Source organism: Petaurus breviceps, unplaced genomic scaffold (genome assembly GCF_028583685.1).
Source record: "Petaurus breviceps papuanus isolate PSGF00001 unplaced genomic scaffold, PetGlider_PUasm1.0 90681, whole genome shotgun sequence".
Lineage (NCBI taxonomy): Eukaryota > Metazoa > Chordata > Mammalia > Diprotodontia > Petauridae > Petaurus > Petaurus breviceps.
The window spans coordinates 8,209,633-8,228,841 of record NW_027187307.1 but is presented as its reverse complement, the minus strand read 5'-3'; the positions used below and the strand labels follow the sequence as shown (position 1 = coordinate 8,228,841).

Below are 19,209 nucleotides of genomic sequence, written 5' to 3'. Positions count from 1 at the left end.
ACACTTACTTTTTTAAAAACAGAATGTATATCAATTGACCATATTATTCTTGCTGCTTTTTGTTGCAGATTGAGCCACAAGAAATAACAGAAAACTGTTTCTGGTTAAAAGTTAAAGAAGATAAGTTTGAAAATGAAGATCTCTTTGCAAAATTGGCACATACATTTGGTACACAAATTAAAGGTACATTGTTGGGGGTTTTACAATAAACAATGATTTTCTTTTCCTGCAATTTTTCCTGGTTTTATTTTAAGAATATTTCAAGGATATCTTTAGTTATGTTCCCCTAGGAAATTAAAAAAAAACCTTGAGGATTTAAGTTTAGCCTGGTTTGGTGATATCAAGTCATGATATTTTTTGCCTATAAACCTAGGCCACTTGCTGGCATGATTTCCTGGAGGAAAGTTTGGATATCTATCTATAAATTTCTTATTTGTCTTAAAATTTGAGCTTTACGGTTTTTAGTGATTAAAGTGTTGATGACAAAATTTTCTTTTTTAATGTAGCCTTCTAAGATCTAGGTATTGGTTCATCATCTACAGGAAAATAATGTAACAAAATACCAATTTTCTGTGTCAGCCTTCAGTGAAGTTGATATAAACTTTTATAGCAGGGGAAATAATCTTTCATCTTACATTTAGACTGTTGTGCATCCCTTTGATGGTATAGTGGAAAGAGCTATAAAAGTCCTGCCTAGGAAACTTACTGATCATGTGACCCTGGACCAATTATTTAACATTTCTCACTTGTAAATCATGTGTGCTGATCCTTGTGCTGCCTGCTTTACATGGGGCTTGTAAGGGAATTAAAGCACTGTGTAATTGTGAGTTCTCTGGGATGCTTTTTATGCAGAGTTTGTATTCTCAGCTACAAATTGGGTATTTGATGAATTGTGATTTAGTAAGATGCCATATTTGGAACTGAGTGTTTAACAACTTCTCAGCCTTCTATATACTTGTGGAATTCAAATTACTTAAAGTAGATGTAAAGCTCCTGATCTTATCATCAATTGTCCTGGACCATAGTTGGATCGTCATTTAATCGTAAACATTTTTTCTATTTGTAAGGGAATAAGAATAATAGTAAAATAGTTGGAATATATAATTTTAAAGTACTTTACATATAACTTGCTTTAGTCTAACAATAAATCTGCAAAGTGGGTACAGTGGGTACTATTGTTTTTCCTGTTTTACTTATGAAGTTAAGTAACTTAGAAAGGCTAAGTAACTCATTTTGGTCATATTCTCTCTATGTAGTTCATTAATTAAACAAAATAAATATTAAGCCATTCTAGGGTTTCTGCTAAAAAAACATATTGTGTTATACCATACTCTTTGAAGTGACAAACACCTTTTCCAGTTATTTCATCAGATATATGATACTTACTCAGGGATCTGCGAATATGAATTTTTAAAGATTGATTTTTTTCCCAAATAATCCCCTATTTTTTATTTTTAATATACATTTTCACCTATATTTCCCACTGTATCACTTCTCTTCTGACACCAAAAGGAATGGAGCAATGGAGGAAAAAACTGGAAGAAATACTTGAGCAAACTAATTCACATACCAGAAACATCTGACATTATTGATAGTGTTCCATACATCATCAAAGGAGGGGGAGAGGTACCTTCTTCCATCTCTTTTTGTGGCTAATTTTGGTTTTTGTAAATTCACAACATTCTATTTCATTTTTTTGTGTTCTTTCTATTTAAGTTATTCTCATCATTGTGTATACTGTTATTTTTTTGTTGTTTTTGCTTCGCTTTGCATCAGTTCATATAAATTTTCCAAGTGTTCTCTGTATTCCCATCCTCATTGTTTTTTAAAGTCCAGTAATAATCCTATCACACCCATATACTACAACTTGTATTTTGCCCAATTAATGGAATCTACTTACTTTCCAGTTTTTTTGCTACTACAAAAAGTGCTGCTTGAAGTATTTTGATATATATGGGACCTTTCATTTTGTCATTGACCTAATGGGGATATGTCTAGCAGTAAGATTTTATGATCAAAGGGTATGGATGCTTTTAATCATTTTTGTAAACATCATTCCAAATTGCTTTCTAGACTGTTTAAATCAATTCACATCTCCACTAACCATGTATTAGTGTGCCCACCCTTCCACAGCCCTCAAATATTGATTGTTCCTCTCTTTCCTTATCTTTGCAAATTTACTTGGTGTGAGTTGAAACCTCAGAATTATTTTGATTTGCATTTCTCATATTTTTAATGATTTGGAGAATTCTATAATATGGTTGCTAATAGGTATTCTTCCTTTGAGAATTGTTATATCATATCTATTGGGGACTTTTTATTCTTTGTCTGCCTGTCTTGGGTATCATAACCTTGTCAGTGATATTTGATAAAATTATTTTCCCAGTAATCTTCTTCCTTTCTTATCCTAGTTGCATTAATTTTGTTCATACAAAAGCTTTTCAACTTCATATAATCAAAATGACCCATTTTATCTTTTATGATTCTCTCTGTCTCTTATTTGGTTAAGAATTCACAGCCTAGCCATAGTTGTTAAAGATATCTCATCTGGATCTCTTCTAATTTTAATATCATCTTTAATATTCAGGTTGCATATCTTTTGGGAGATTTATAAAAGCACATCAAAATTGTGCCAGTTAAGTACATCCCACGGTGTTTTTTCACATTCTTCGCTTTTAACATGTTCATTTTTGCTCATAATGTATTCTCAGTTGACTGGCACACACCAGAGAGCAATGGGACAAATCCTTCCTGCGATCTCTGACCTATTTTCTTTGGTATCATTGAACTCTCTTGTTTGGCCCCTCTGGGCCCTGTTTCCCAATGACTTCAGAGTCACTACTTTGGCTTTTTCGAAATGAAATAAAAACTTTCTAGAAATGTTAGCCTACTTGTTGACAGCATTACTACAGAGAAAATAAAACATTTTTATCTTAAGAATATAAGGAAAAATAAGAGCCACTTGGGGGAAATGGAGAATTTATTGGACTTGAAATCAGAAGATACGGGATGAAATTCTACTTCTGCTGTGATTCTTGAGCTCTTTATGGTTAACAAAACTTTTTCCTCACAACAGTCCTGGGAGGTAGATAGCACAAGGGTTACAAATGAGTAAGCTAATGCTCAGAAGACTTTGGTGAGTTGCCTAAGGTGCTGACAGGAGAAAGTGTCTAGGTTGGACCCTGGAACTCAGTCTTACGATTCTCAGACCAGTGCTCCTGTCTCTTGTTTGTGGAAGATGAATAAGTTACATTGCTCTTGTTTCCTTAGTTTCTTGTGTTCCCTCACCTGCTGACTGCCTGCTCACTGACCCAACCTGTGCAAGCCAGAGGTTCTTATTCAGCATTGCTACCTTTTCTTACCTTGCGACCTCTTTACATGAGTCTGCACTCTGGTGGTATTTCTCTTTCCTCTAGGACTTTGCTTGACTTCTACTGCATTTGTCAAATGAAACCTGCGTGTCTTGTCCCCTGGGAATGTTGTGTCAAGTCACAGATACTGCTGGTTTCAAGGAAGAACTTAAGAACTAACATGGCTTAGTTTTGCCAATTAGAAAGAACATTTAAAAATGGTAAACTGTAGAATCTCTCACAAATTGTTACTCAGACTTGCTATTTCTGATGTTTTCTTTTTAATAGGTAATGCATTTAGCTTATAAAAAGTGTTATGTTCTTAACATTTGTGTTTAAATTACTTTTATTAGGCATCGTGTATGTTTTTATTTTCATTTACTGTTTTATAAAAAACTAATTAGGTTAGAGCAAGATGCCATTGAATAATAATTATAGTAACTGTACTTTTTCTTTGAGGTCCTTTCCAACCCTAAAATCCAATTGTTTTGCATTGAATATTTTGAATTCCCTTATTAGCCATAATAGTATCAGATCATGATAATATGTTTCAAATTTTTTCCTATTAATAAAAGAAATTATATAGAACAGAAATAGTCAAAGCAGACCTTATTAATTCTGTTTGATACTCATCACTAATACTTTGGTTATTTTTGGTTTTGTTCTCCGTTTTTGTATTAAGAATTCAATCTGATGACCTTGAAACAGAATGTAACCACTGGGCCTATAATGATATGGTCATTATTGCTTGCAAAGATCCTTGGTAATCACATATAACAGCAATATTATACAAGAATTAGAGTAATGACTATTAATATTAACTACACTTGAAATAATAATAAAACATGTAGGCAATAACTACTAATACGAATTAGAATTTCTAGGGTTCTCTAGGGACCTCAGGAAGAGCAAAGATAGATAGAACATGTGAAACTTGCAAACGATTTCTTGGTTTTTTTCCTACTGCTCAGAGGAAAGAGAGGGAATAAACAGAAAAGGTTAATATCATTGAGCATTTTAAATAATAGACTGCAGTTATGTAATTTATCTTCAATAGCGATAAGAGAAAATTGAGATGATTATATCACTAACACATAAAAATGTCATTTTGTGATCATTGAAATATTACTGCAGAAGTCTCAAACTATGCTAGAAATGGATTGACACATTTATATTAAAGTACTTTTCCTAAAGAACCCTGGCTTTGACATTTGAGGAATTTTGAAGAGCCAAGATTCAATGTCACCTCTGCCACTTCCTGCCTGTGAGACCTTGGGCACATCACTTCACTTCTCTGGGCTGTATATATCATTCCAGCTTGGAACCTCGGATCCCATGATCATCTTTTAAATCGTCTTCATGTTTCTTTAGAATGAGCCCCTTCCCTTGGCAGTATGCACGCATTGCCCAATCACCAAATATTGTCATGTAATCATCCCTCCCTTAGTGAAATAATAAAAGATCACAAAAAAATGGTGAGATATAATCCATCTCGAACTGTCTTGAGAATACTGACTTTTGCTAGGACTGAGTTGCAAATAATTACATATCACCTTGAGCAGTCAACAGTGTGTATCTGATTATTCTAAGGGGAGTGTGGCCTGGAAGATCTGGTGTCCCAACAAATAACATGCCAGTTTAATGACACAAGATACGAGTGTTTCTTGACTGTGAGCTTTAATACACAGGGGAGCGAAGGGAGAGGGCTTAGGGAGCTATTTCAGGTGGAGAACTAGAATAGCATGCACTGATTCTGTCTGGAAATCAGCTCACCATTTGTATCATGTAAATAATTTGTATGCTTTGAGACAATCCTTTCAGGCAATTTGGGCAAAAGAAAACAAAAGTCATTTGAATTTCCATAAATAAAAATGATTGCTATCATTTATTGCCATCACTTTTCCAGACTTCTTCACATCTATTTACATATAGATTTGCACTTGCTTCTACAGATGACCCCTGTGTTTATCAGCTAGCCTTCCCACCCTAACCTCCTCCATGAAGCTTTCTGTTGTCTGCCCTCAACATAACACCTTTCCTCCTTGGGCCTTACTTAACACATACAACTTCTCATGCACTTATCTTGTAATATTTAGAGTTATTGCTTTGTTTGCTTCTCAGCCACTTACTAGGATTCATGTTCCATGAGAGGAGGGCCTATGCCTTCTCTAAACTATCTCCCCCCTGTGTCTAGAAGAGTGTTCCACATAAAGTAGGTACTTTAGTTCATTTTTATTGAAAGGAGTGAATTTTCCTGTTAGCCCTTGCATGTAGATAGAGACCATTGGGTCTCATTTGGTAAGGAAAAGGTCATTGCCCTATTTTTTGGTCTGAAGGGTTCCAGAAATTGGTTCAGATAGTGTGGCCTTACATTTTGAAAGAACCTTTATATGTTCTCTTCACCAAGGGTAGTTCTCCTTGCTGAAGTTGCATTGTCAAGAGAAAGGGAAAAATGAAGCTATTTCTTATTTGGAAGATCTGGCATCCAGCTTGGGGGGGGGGGTGGCAATACCATTTGTACACAGAAAATTACAGTCCAGGGTGGATGGTGGAAGGTGGAGAGTGAAGAGGGCAAGGCCTAGGTCAAAATGGCCTAGTCTACTGCTTCACAACTCCAGATTGCTATTATAGCCACTGCCCCATAGTTTCTGCAATTGCAGAATGAGACTACAGAAAAAGAGTTGATCTCTACAGGTTTTTCCAGCTCTTATTTTCATGATTCGGTGAATTCATTTTATCCTAATGGTTCATAAATGGGCAAGCCTATGCTGGGATCGCATGGATCTTGCCTCTTAATCCACTGCGCTTTCCATTAGGGTCCACTTCCACTAAGTTGAAGAACTTGGTTTACACCATGCAAAGGGTGGGGGATACAATCCCTCTGGCGGAGCCATTCCTGCATTGCTTTGCCACTTTCGCTGGGATTTGTTAGTAACATTCCGACACACTTTTAACTCTCAGAAGCCTCTAATAACAAATGAGGCAGTTATATATTTGTAGGAATTTCTTTCCCAAATTATTATGAGATATGAGTATAAAGCTAAGAGACAGATTTTCACTACCCCCCTTCCTTTAGTCTCCTTACCCTGAGTAGGTTTGTAAAAATCTGACACATTTTAAAAATGTTATGAATAAGAAAGAACTAATCATCTTCATTTCATTACCATATTGCTGAGTACATAGGAGTAAACAAAGAAACTTATGTCAGTTATTACTAGATAGCAGTTATACTTAATCTCTTTTGCTCCACAGATCCCTTCTCAGAATCAAGTTTTTACATTCATAATGTGAAATACATAGCATTACAAAGGAAAATAATGATAAAGATATAATCTCCCCTCTTCATCTTCATTGACCATCTGAAATCTATCCATGGGCTCCCAGCTAAAAACCTTATGATGTATATTCTTTTATTCATATTTTTCATAACAAAAATTTGGCCTGACAAATGCTTTTGCAAATACAAAATTATTAACTTTGAATTGCGATTGGAATTGTTTATTCTGTAAAACTGACAAGTTTTGTGTCCTTTTGATATCATTGTTCTTTTTAATTTTTGCTCACCTGTGGTAATGACAATTTAAATAAGCTGTAGAATATTGGTGGAATGTCTGCAGTATCAAAGGCTTGGTTTTCTTGCTGTTAGATCCTTGTTTTTGATATTCACTTGCCTTTGAAAAGTACAATGACACTTTACCTAATTTGCATGCTCTTCAGCTTGATTTTCCTTTTCTTAAACAGTCTGGTTTTGTTTTTCTGTTAACTAATGGTGAGCATTTTTTTGACAAGTAATATGAGGGAAAACTGGAAAAAGTTAGAGCACATTAATATGTGGAAAATTCAAAGTTATCAGCATGTTAAACTGAGTCAGTAATGTTGCCCTAGACAGAAATAATGAAGACAGAAGAAAAAGAAATAAGTTTGGAAGGAAAACTAATGACCTTGGTTTAGGACTTACTGAATTCAATGGGCCAATGGGACATAAGTTTTGTAGAGATGTGGATTTCGACTTCAGTAGGTGACACAGTGGATAGAGCACTGGTCCTAGAGTTAGGAGGACTTGAGTTAAAATTCAGCTTTAGATGCTGACTAGCTGTGTGACCTGGGGCAAGTCACTTAACTCTCTTTGCCTCAGTTTCTTCATCTGTAAAATGAACTGGGATGGAAATGGCAAGCCACTCCAGTATCTTTGCCATGAAAACCTCACATGGGGTTATTTAATTTTTATTGAACAAAGGAGTAAATTTTCCTCATCTAATTGAGCCCCCCCCCAATAAAAACAGTATAGATTTGATGACCCTCTACAGAGAAGTATTCATTGAAGATGTGGGAGTTAATGAAGTTTCCTGAGAGGAGAGGGGAGGCAGAAGGATGTCGGGGACAAATCCTTCATGAAGAGAGTGAAGAGCTGGTAAAAGAGCCAGTTAATGAATGACTACAGAGATAGGACCAGGAGACTATAGTGTAATGACAGAGAGGAAATGGGAGAGTTAGCACTGTGTAAACCTGCAAAGGTCAATGAAGATGACTGAAGAAGACCATTGGCTTTGCATCTAAGAGGTCATTAATGAATTTAGAGAGAGCAGTTTGAGCAATCACAGAAATAACAGCAGTAGCTCATTGGAGGTGGAAGCTTCATTGGGAAAAGTTGAAGAGAGAAAGGGCACAATGAGGAAATGTAAACAATGGATGTGGACTCCATCAGAAAAAAAATGTTATTGTGTCTTTGGTTTTTTCCTACCAGTTATTTATGCACCTTCCCCCATTGAACTCCAAAAATGGCCCACCTCTGCCAACATTTCAGACTTGGTTCCTTACTTTTATCCCTCTCTCTAGATGAGTGTTTTAAAAACTATGCTTAGATCTAGGGTAGGGGATAACAGTCATCCTTGATGGGATATCACTTTATCCCCTCTTCTCTCATTGTCTCTTTTATCCATGTGTAAAATAGAACTGAAGCTACTCAGAATTCTCCAGGAATGAAAGGAAGGGAAGATAAATGAGATTATTTTAATAATTGAAACCATACTTCCCCAGGTGGTAATTCAGGAACACATATTTTGATATATACTGAAAGAATGGGCTACCAATGGTCCATGGAGAACATATCAATTGAATTGTTTTTTAAATAGAAGCCTACATATGTTTACAATTTTATATATATTTTGCTTTTTGGATGGGGGAAGGCTGGGCAATTGGGGTTAAGTGACTTGCACAAGGTCACACAGCTAGTAAGTATTAAGTATCTGAGGCCAGATTTGAACTCAGGTCCTCCTGACTCCAGGGCCAGTGCTCTATTCACTGTGCCACCTACATGCCCCCTCCCCCATATGGTTTTAAAACATACATGAAGAAAGATAGATCATGTAATGGTTTGAATACTTAGAGAAAAACTATTTTATAAAAACAATTTGGAAATAGTGAAATAGTTGAATTTTCATTTTATGATTAAAAAGCCAATGTGTTGGCCTAGATTGTTTAGCTATTCCTCTGGGTGTCAATCTCCCACACATAGATTTTTTTTTGAGAAGACTTTCTTGTGTTCCTGTTAATGAATGATTTTACTACAATATTACAACAACTTTGACGACATGTTAAAACCCTATTTATTAAGGTATATATCATCATGACTTGGATTTCTCTGTAATTTTGTGGCATATCACACTTACCTTGTTCCAAGGTATCACAAAAGGCCAAAGCATAGACTATACTAGCTATCTTCTCTCTCCCTCCCCCCTCCTCTCTCCACCTTCCTCCCCTCCCTCTTTCCTTTTCTCTCCACTCTTTCTGTCACTGCTCCCTCGCCCCACCTCTCTGCCTTCACAGTCTCTCTGCCTCTGCTTCCTTTCTCTCTTCCTCCCATCCCCCCTCTATCCCTCCATCCCCCCACTCTCTGTCTTTCTCTTGTAGTAGAGCAAGGTGCTTTATGATAATAGGCTCATAGCTTTAGGGTTGGAAGGGATCTCAGACCTCATGTCACCCAGCCCCTTCATTTTATAGATGAGGAAACTGAGGCCAAGGGAGATTATTTAACCAAAAGGTCTGATCACGATAAGTTAGGTTTTTGCAAAAACTAATTATTATGTGTTTTTAGAAACTATGTGAACAAGTCTCTTTATTTTAATTTCCATTTTTCTTTTTATGTTCACATTCTAAAACCATTCTAATAATGTCTGTCACTATTTTTAGTGACTTTTACATCTTTACTAAAGTAACATATAGAGCTTTGTAATGTACATGAAAAAATAACCCTCCTGGGTTTTTGAAATTGATAAAAGTGACACTCATAAGTATATCAATACATTAAAAATTAGGGATAGTTTTATTTTCTCTTTCATTGGCTCTCTACCTTCGTTCTTGCTTCCCCCAAGTTATTTTATATTTTCTTTGAACATATTTTATATTTCCTTGTCTGTGTGCCTGTTTTCCCCAATAAAATGTTAGACACCTGGGATCAGGCACAGTTTAACCTTTGTATCTCCTTTCCCCTAGTACCTAACACAGTTCCTGGCATAGAGTAAGCACTTAAGAAATGCCTGTTTGATTCGATTGAATTGAACTTGTTAATGTCATGATGAAAAGCAATCTGTTTTAGGTTGTGGTATCAAAGGTTCTTTACTGTAATACAGCCAGGTTTAATTTACCCTGTGTGTATGACCTACTATAAGTATGACCATAGTCACTTTTTAATACATGATTAATTTCCCTTGCTTCCATAGTGCTTCAGACCCCTAGCTCTCTATCATTGCTTCCCCTCCTCCAGTCATCAGTTGATATATGCTTAGGGAAACTGAATCATAGAAGGTAAACAAATTTTAACCCAAGTCTAAGCAAAACATAATTAGGAAAGTAAATCTACTATAACAATAAAATGCATTCCAAAACCAGATGTGAATAATTTTTGGATTATCAACTATTTTGAATTATCCATATCCCTTCCATTAGTATGGACTGTTGAGAACTGACTGCATCTGGCTTAATGTGATAAGAATAGAATGATAATGTGCTGCAGGTGATGGCCAAGGAATGCCTTGTTTGAAAGCATGTAATTCCTTTTAATAGGCGGCAGCAGAAGTAACTACTCAGTGACATGTGATGCTATTAGGATATTTGTAATTTTCTTTGAAAAGAGAAGCTGATATGATTATATACCTTTTGTTCCATTAACAACAATCATAAAGATGCTATCTCTTTTCTCCCAGGTTTTATTTACTGTTCGCTGTTAAAATATAAGATTATATCCCTGCTAACTGCTGCCATTTCTCGTTCTACTTCCTGTGTGTCTGTTTTTCCCTCAGTGGCAATTTATGAATTTTCTTACTCCATTGTATTGTAAGATGTTCAAGATGTGTTAAAAACATGGTTCTAAAGTCCCAGAATCAGTTTTTCAGACAGACATTATATTCATAACAGCTGGCATTGCACTTTTTAAAAAACTCTCCCATACATCTTTCAAAAATAATGATTTCCTCTGCATACAGTAAATGTGTTCAAGGATAATAATTTCAGCAAGCTTGTCTAGTTGCTTTTATGACTAGACATTGTTTGTATTCAGAGAATATTCATTGGAAGTCTAGTTCTCAGAGATTTCAGTCTTAAGCACAATTAGATGACTAAATTCTTTTAGGATTTTCTACGGTATCCTTAGAAGATGACCTCAGAGCAGTCATCTTTTCCCTCCAAATCCAATTGGTTTGTCCTTTGAAGATTTTGTGTTTAGTACTAGGATATTTTCCACTTGATACTCCTTTGATCTGTAAACTCCATTCATGTGGAAAGATGCTTTTGGCCTCCAGTCAGTAGGTCATGTACTTTTGTGCTAACTTCCCAGTAGTAGCGATGGGTTTGAAATAATTTGTACACATTTTTCTTGGCTGCGAAAGCATGGTATACTGAAAAGAGATTTGGGGTCAGAAACCCAGGGTTCAGATGCTGGTTCTGTCACTTATTTCCTGTGTGATCTTGGGTAGTTACTTGGCCTTTTGGGCCTTGGTGTCCTTCCTCATCTGTTAAATAAGAAGGTTGGACTAGGTGATCTCAAAGGTACCTTTAACCTCTGAAATCCTATAGAGGACTCAGCCAGTGGGAATTATCTGTGGTACACAGTAAGGCTAACTGTCCCACAATGTGGTGTCTTGTCTTGTCTTAATTCATTAACAAAAGCTTTAACTGACAAGAATGGCTACAGACAAATGTACATGCATTTTAATTAATTTTTTCATTTCTCTATTTTCTCTCCTCCCCAGTTGTTCTTTGCCTCCCTGTTCCCTGTCACTCTACAAAAAAAGAAGCCAAAATGAAAATGTTTTGCATTGGAATCGTGGCTGGTCATTATATTGATCAGAATTCTTAAGTCTTTCAAAATTGCTTTTTACAATTTTGTCATTCTTGTTCTGCTCATTTCACTTTGCATCAGTTCATATGAAGTCTTCCCAGATCTCACTTTCTTCATTTCTTAGGATCGCTGAGTTAGAGTTTGAAGGGACCTTAAAGACAATCTAGTCCAACCCCATCATTTTACACATAAGCAGCTGTCGCTTTCAAATAGAGTTTTCTGCAGTAGTGATGGATGGAAAGAATTCTTTTGTTTCTTTTTATCAGTAGCACAGGAGTATAATTCCAGATCTGAAACACTATTTTACTCACTATAATTTTTTGGTGATAAATGTTGAATGTCTTCCAAGAAGTTTCACTTTTTTACTTTGTCTGATTTAGGTACAGAAACTTTCTATCATGTACATGTCCATAAGATCATAGATTTCGAGATGATATGTACATTAGAGGCCAGTTTCACCTCTCCCTTTTACCAATGAAGGGAAATCAGCTCTAGAGAGGTTCAAGTGACTTGGTCAGGGGTCATAGAGATATATCCTCTGACTTCAAATCCAAAGTTCTTTTCATTGAACTATAGATATATAAAAAAGAACCAAATAAATTGTTTAATGTTGTCATTCCAAGGGACAGGCTAAGGCTTATTTGCTTAGTTTTTCTTTTTCTCTCTTTCTCTATTTTAATTTTTTGGTCTTTATTAGTTTGTTTACTTTTAGTTTACAAGATTCAGATCCACAATTCCTTGAGTTTCAAATTTTCTCTCCCTCCCTCCCTCTCCCTTCCCCCCCCCCCATGACAGCATACAGTCAAGTATAGGATCTGCAAATACTTTCACTTTAGACATTATTCAGGTTATAAAGAAGGATTGTATCAGATGGAATGAACAGTGGGAAAGAGGAAACAAAACCAAACAAGAAAAAGAAAAAGTTCAGGTAGTTTGCTTCAATCTGGATTCAAACTCAGTTCTTTCTAGTTCTTTCTCTGGATGTAGACATCTTTCTCCACCATGAGTCTTTTGGGGTTGACTTAAAATACTGCATTGCTGAGAAGAGTCCAGTCTATCAAAGTTGCTCATCAAACATATGTTGTGTCTGTAATTGTGTACAAATTTCTCCTGGTTGTACTCTTCTTACTCAACATCAGTTTGTATACGCCTCTCCAGGTAAATATGAAGTCCATCTGCTCTTCGTTTCTTAGAGCACAACAGTATTCCATTGCATTCATATATCACAACTTGTTTAGCCATTCCCCAATGGATGGGCATCCCCTTAATTTCCAATTCTTTTCCACCACAAAAAGAGCTGCTATATATTTTTTTGTACATATGGGTCTTTCTCCCACTTCTATGATCTCTTTGGGATTCAACCCTAGAAGTGGTATTGCTGGGTCAAAGGGTATGAAATTATTCATAGCCCTTTGGGCATAATTCCAGATTGCTCTCCAGAATGGTTGGATCAGTTCACAACTCCACCAGCAATGCATTAGTGTTCCAATTTGTCCACATCCTCTCCAGCATTTGTCATTTTCCTGTTTTGTCATCTTAGCCAATCTAACTGGTGAGATGTAGTACCTCAGAGTTTTGATTTGTTTTTCTCTAATCAGTAGTGATTTAGAGAATTTTTTCATAAGCTTATAGATTGCTTTAATTTCTTCCTCTAAAAACTGCCTGTTCATATCCTTTCACCATTTATCATTTGGGGAATGACTTGTATTTTTATATATTTGATTCAGTTCTCTATATATTTTAGAAATGAGTCCTTTATCAGAGACATAGGTTGTAAAAATTCTTTCCCAATTTCACACCTCCCTCTTAATCTTGATTACATTGGCTTTGTTTGTACAGAAGCTTCTCAATTTAATGTAATTAAAATTATCCATTTTGCATTTTATAATGCTTTCTAATTCTTGTTAGATCAAAAAGTCTTCCCCTCTCCACAAATCTGACAGGTAAACTATCCCTTGCTTTTCGAGATTGCTTACAGTATCAGCCTTTACACTTTAGATCATGCACCCATTTAGACTTGATTTTGGTATATGGTGTTAGATAATTCTATTTTATAGATTTTAGTTAAAAGCAATAACAGCCATTCTATATTCCAGTTTTCCTAGCAGTTTTTGTCAAATAGTGAGTTCTTATCCCAAAAACTGGGTCTTTGATTTTATCAAACAATAGATTACTATAGTTATTGACTGCTGAGTCTTGTGTACCCAATCTATTCCACTGATCCACTCCTCTATTCCTCAGCCAAAACCAAGTAGTTTTGATGACTGCTGCTTTATAATATGGATTAAAATCTGGTATAGCTAGTCCACATTCCCTAGCATTTCTTTTCATTAATTCTCTTGATATTCTGGACCATTTGTTCTTCCAAATGAATTTTGTTACTATTTTCCTAGCTCTATAAAGTAGTTGTTTGGTAAATTGATTGGTATGGCACTTAATATACAATTTAATTTAGGCAAAATTGTCATTTTTATTATATTAGCTCATCCCAAACATGAGCAATTGATGTTTTTCCAATTAGTTAGATCTGACTTTATTTGTGTGAAAAGTGTTTTGTAGTTGTGATCATATAGGTCCTGGGTTTGTTTTGGCAGGTAGATTTGCAAATATTTTATAATGTCTACAGTAACTTTAAATGGGATTTCTCTTTTTATCTCTTTCTGTTGAATTATATTAGAAATATACAGGAATGCTGAGGATTTATTTGGGTTTATTTTATATCCTGCAACTTTGCCAAATTTATTTATTGTCTCAAGAAGTTTTTTTACATGATTCTCTAAGTATATCATCATATTGTCTGCAAAGAGTGATAGCTTGGCCTCTTCTTTGCCTAATTTGATTGCTTTGATTTCTTTTTCTTTTCTAATTGCTACTGCTAACATTTCTAGTACTAGATTGAATATGAGTGGTGATAGTGGACACTCTTGTTTCATCCCTGATCTTATGGGAAATGCTGTATTTCATAGTTAAACTTTTTTAGTAATTGGGAATTCTACTACTTAATAAAATATAAGGAAATTGTAGCCTAAAACACTGATATAAGTAGGTTTACCTTGGGGAGTTTCAGTGATGTCTTTCATTTGCTTATGTTTGGTGATTCTCATAGTATGAGAACTTTAGTACAATTAGCCAGTCGTTATTTTATTATACATATATTTTGCTTTTCGGGGGCAGTTGGGGTTAAGTGACTTGCCCAAGGTCACACGGCTAGTTTTTGTGTTAAGTGTCTGAGGTTGGATTTGAATGCAGGTGCTCCTTACTTCAGGGCCAGTGCTCTATTCACTGTACCACCTAGCTGCCCCTAGTCTTTGTTACTTATTGATAAGAGACTTGAACCCAGAGTCACAAGATACAGATTCCAGTTCTTGCCCTCCTAGTAGTTGGCCAAATGAACTTTGGCCTTCATCTCTACTTCTATCCCACTGGAAACGTGCGACACCTCCCCTCAAACCATCCTGCACTTTGATAGATGAACTTTTCTTCTATGTTATTCACAACTGAGCCTCTACCTCATGACCTCGATATCAGCTCCAAACCATGGTCCCTACTTCCATTCCACCTGCTCTTCTTGTTCTGTCTTCTCTCAATGGAATATAAGCTCCTTGAAGGCAGAGACTATGTTGTTTAACTATCTTTGTCTCTCCAGTGGTTAGTGTAGTGCTGGACACCCCCCTCTTTCCTTCTCTCTCTCTCTCTCTCTCTCTCTCTCTCTCTCTCTCTCTCTCTCTCTCTCTCTCTCTCTCTCTCTCTCTCTCTCTCTCTCTCTCTCTCTCTCTCTCTCTCTCTCTCTCTCTCCCTCCCCCCACACTCTCTTCCTTCCCCTTCTCCCTCTCCCTTTGCACTCCCTCTCACCTCCCTCTCCTCTCCCTCTTTCTTTTCCTCTCCTTCTCCCCCTCCCTCCCTCTTCCTCTCCCTTTCCTCTCCCTCCCTTCCTCAATTTTCCTCTCCCTCTCCTTTTCTCTCTCCCTCTCCTTTCTTCACTTCCTCTCCTTTTCTCTCTCTTATCTCTATCTCACACACACACAAACTATGAGTTAGAAAAATTCTATGAAGATCAAGATGGAACTGCTTGAGATAAATCAGTGTATCCTCACATTCAAAGTCCTTCACAACCTACCTCTTCCCTTCCTTTCCAGTTTTCTTGCACCCCTTCCCCATCCACATACTCTGCAGTCCAGTGACCCTGGCTTCTCTTTTTCCATCCCCTGATTCGAGGCATTTTCGTTGTCCTACATAGCTGTTATAGTCTCCCTTTTCATCTGTACCTCCTGACTTCCCTGGCTTCTTTCAATTCCCAACTAATATCCCACATTTTATGGGAAGCCTTTCCCAATCCCCTGTAATCCTAGTGCCTCCTCTCTTTATTATACCCAATTTTTCCTGGATATAGCTTGTTTATACATAGTTGTTTGTATGCTGTCTGCCCCATTAGACTGTGAGGTCCTTCAGAACAAGGACTATCGACTGCTTTTTTATGTCCCCAGAACTTAGCACTGCATTTGATCCATAGTAGCTGCTTAAAAATATTTACTGACTGACTTCAATTAAAAGTCAAGTTTGGGGGCACAGGGTCAGAAAAGTATTGGAACATATGGGAAGGCTTAAGTTGCATCTCAGTAATAAGAGTCCCTCTTTTAGCCATAAGCAGATTCAGGAGACTTATTACCAGAAAGTTAAGACTTTTAAACTATAGCTGTAGCTGGGGGGTACAGTGGGTAGAGCACAGCATTACAAAGACCTGAGTTCCGATCAGGTCTCAGATATCTATCTGCTCACTTTGTGACCTTGGCAAGTCACTTAACTTATATTTTATTCAGTTTCCTCATCTGTAAATTGGTGATAAAAACAGCTCCTGCATCCTAGGTTTGTTGTGAGGGTTAACTGAGAAAATAATTGTAAAGCACTCAGCACAGTGCCTAGCACATTGTAAGTTCTATATAAACCTTAGCTATTATTATTATTCTTATTAAGGCAGGAGAGCTTATGATCAGGGTTGTAAAGAGAGAACCCACATTTGTGAAATATGAGGTTCTTGTCATACTAAGCCCATGCTTAGTATGACAATACTTAGACCCATGCAGCTTTGAATGATTTTTGAAATTTTTTGTGAAAGAAATATCTTGCAAATAAGTCCTCAGCTTACTTCTGTTGGTTCCTAATTATAAAGCAGTTGGTTCCAGAGAAGTAGAAGTATTTTTGTACTTGTGGGTACTTTTCCCATTTTTTTATGATCCCTTTGGGATACAGCCCTAGGAGTAGTATTGCTTGGTTAAAGGGTATGCACATTTTTATAGCCCTTTGGGCATAATTTCAAATTGTTCTACAGAATGGTTGGATCAGCTTACAGCTGCACCAACAATGAAGTGTTGTGAACATTTATAATTTTCTTGTTTTGCCATGTTAGCCAATTTGATAGGTGTGATGTGGTACCTCAGAGTTGTTTTGATTTGCATCTCTCTAATCAATAGTGATTTAGACCATTTTTTCATATGACTATAGATAGCTTTAATTTCTTCCTCTGAGAACTGCCTGTTCATGTCCTTTGACTGTTTATCAGTTGGAGAATGACTTGCATTCTCGTAAATTTGAGTCAGTTCTCTATATATTGTAGAAATGATACCTTTATCAGAGATACTAGTTGTAAAAATTCTTTGCCAGTTTTCTGCTTCCCTCCCAATCTTGGTTGCATTGGCTTTGTTTATGTAAAAACTTTTCAATTCAATTCCATTTTGCATTTCATAATGTTCTCTATCTCTTATCTGATCATGAATTCCTCCATTCTCCATTAATCTGACAGATAAACTTTTCCTTGCTTCCCTAATTTGTTTATAGTATCAACATTTATATCTAAATTGTGTACCTATTTGGACTATATTTTGGTAATATGTGTGTCAGACATTGGGCTATACCCAGTTTCTGTCATACAGTTTTCCAGTTTTCCCAACAGTTTTTGTTAAATAGTGAATTCTTATACCAAAAGCTGGGGTCTTTGGGTTTATCAAACAGCAGATTGCTATAATCATTGACTATGTGTCTTGTGTACCTTACCTATTCCACTGATCTTCCCCTCTATTTTTTAGCTAGTATCAAGTAGTTTTGATGTTTGCTGCTTTATAATATAATTTAAGATCTGGTATGGCTAGGCTACCTTCCCTAGCATTTCTTTTCATTATTTCCCTTGATATTATGAACCTTTTTTTCTTCCAGATGAATTTTGATATCATTTTTTCCAGTTCTACAAAATAATTTTTTGGTACTTTGATTGGTATGGCCCTGAATAAGTAAATTAATTTAGGTAGAATTGTCATTTTGATTATATTAGCTTGGCCTACCCACGATCAACTGATGTTTTTCCAGTTATTTAGATCTGACTTTATTTGTGTGAAAAGTGTTTTGTAATTGTGTTCATATATTCCCTAAATTTGTTTTGGCAGGTGGACTTTCAAATATTTTATAATGTCTATAGTAACTTTAAATGGAATTTCTCTTTCTCTATCTTGCTGTTGAGCTTTGTTAGTAATATATAGAAATGCTGGTGATTTGTGTGGATTTATTTATAACCTGAAATTTTACTAAAGTTGTTTATTATTTCATATAGTTTTAAACTTTATTCTCTAGGATTCTCTGAGTATATTATCATATCATCTGCAAAGAGTGACAACTTAGTTTCTTCTTTGCCTAGTCCAATTCCTTCAATTTGTTTTCTTATTGTTAAAGCTACTGTTTCTAATACAATATTGAATAACAGTGGTGGGAGTGGGCATCCTTGTTTTACCCTTGATCTTATTGGAAATGTATCTAGCTTATGTCTATTACATATAATGCTTGCTGATGGTTTTAGGTAGATGCTACTTATCATTTTTTTTAAATTTTTTTTTAAGCAATAGGGGTTAAGTAACTTGCTCAAGGTTACACAGCCAATTATTATTTCTGGGTGTGGTGCTGAGTATGTGAGCCCGGATTTGATCCAGGTCATCCCGACACTGGAGCCGGTGCTCTTACTCGCTGAGCCACCTGGCTGCCCCTAAGCAATTGGGGTTAAGTAACTTGCTTAAGGTTACACGGCCAGGTGTTTCTGGGTGGCTGCTAAGTGTCTGAGCCCGGGATTCGATCTCCAGGTCTTCTCAACACTGGAGCCGGTGCTCTTACTCGCTGTGCTACCTGGCCACCCCTGCTACTTATCATTTTAAGGAAGACTAACTATATTCCTATGATTTCTAGTGCTTTTAATAGGAATGGATGTTGTATTTTGTCAAAAGCTTTTTCTGCATCTTTTGAGATAATCATATGGTTTCTGTTAGTTTTGTTGTTGATATGCTCAATTATGCTGATAATTTTCCTAATAGTAACCCAGCCCTGCATTCCTGGTATAAATCTACTTGATCAAAGTGTATTATTCTCATGATAAATTGCTGTAATCTTTGTTTTTTTAAGCAGTTGGGGTTAAGTAACTTGCCCAGGGTTACACGGCCAGTTTTGTGTGTGTGTGTGTGTGTGTGTGTGTGTGTGTGTGTGTGTGTGTGT

At 36.2% G+C, this 19,209-nt stretch overlaps 1 protein-coding gene across 1 annotated transcript in view; it reads left to right on the top strand.

Annotated features, from left to right (window-relative positions):
* Nucleotides 1-19,209, top strand: part of DIAPH2 (diaphanous related formin 2) — an 873,453-nt gene that overhangs the window by 260,363 nt on the left and 593,881 nt on the right. The window contains exon 18 of the mRNA XM_069065282.1: nt 69-183. Within this exon, the coding sequence (XP_068921383.1) occupies nt 69-183 (115 nt within the window). The remainder of the gene's footprint in view (nt 1-68; nt 184-19,209) is intronic.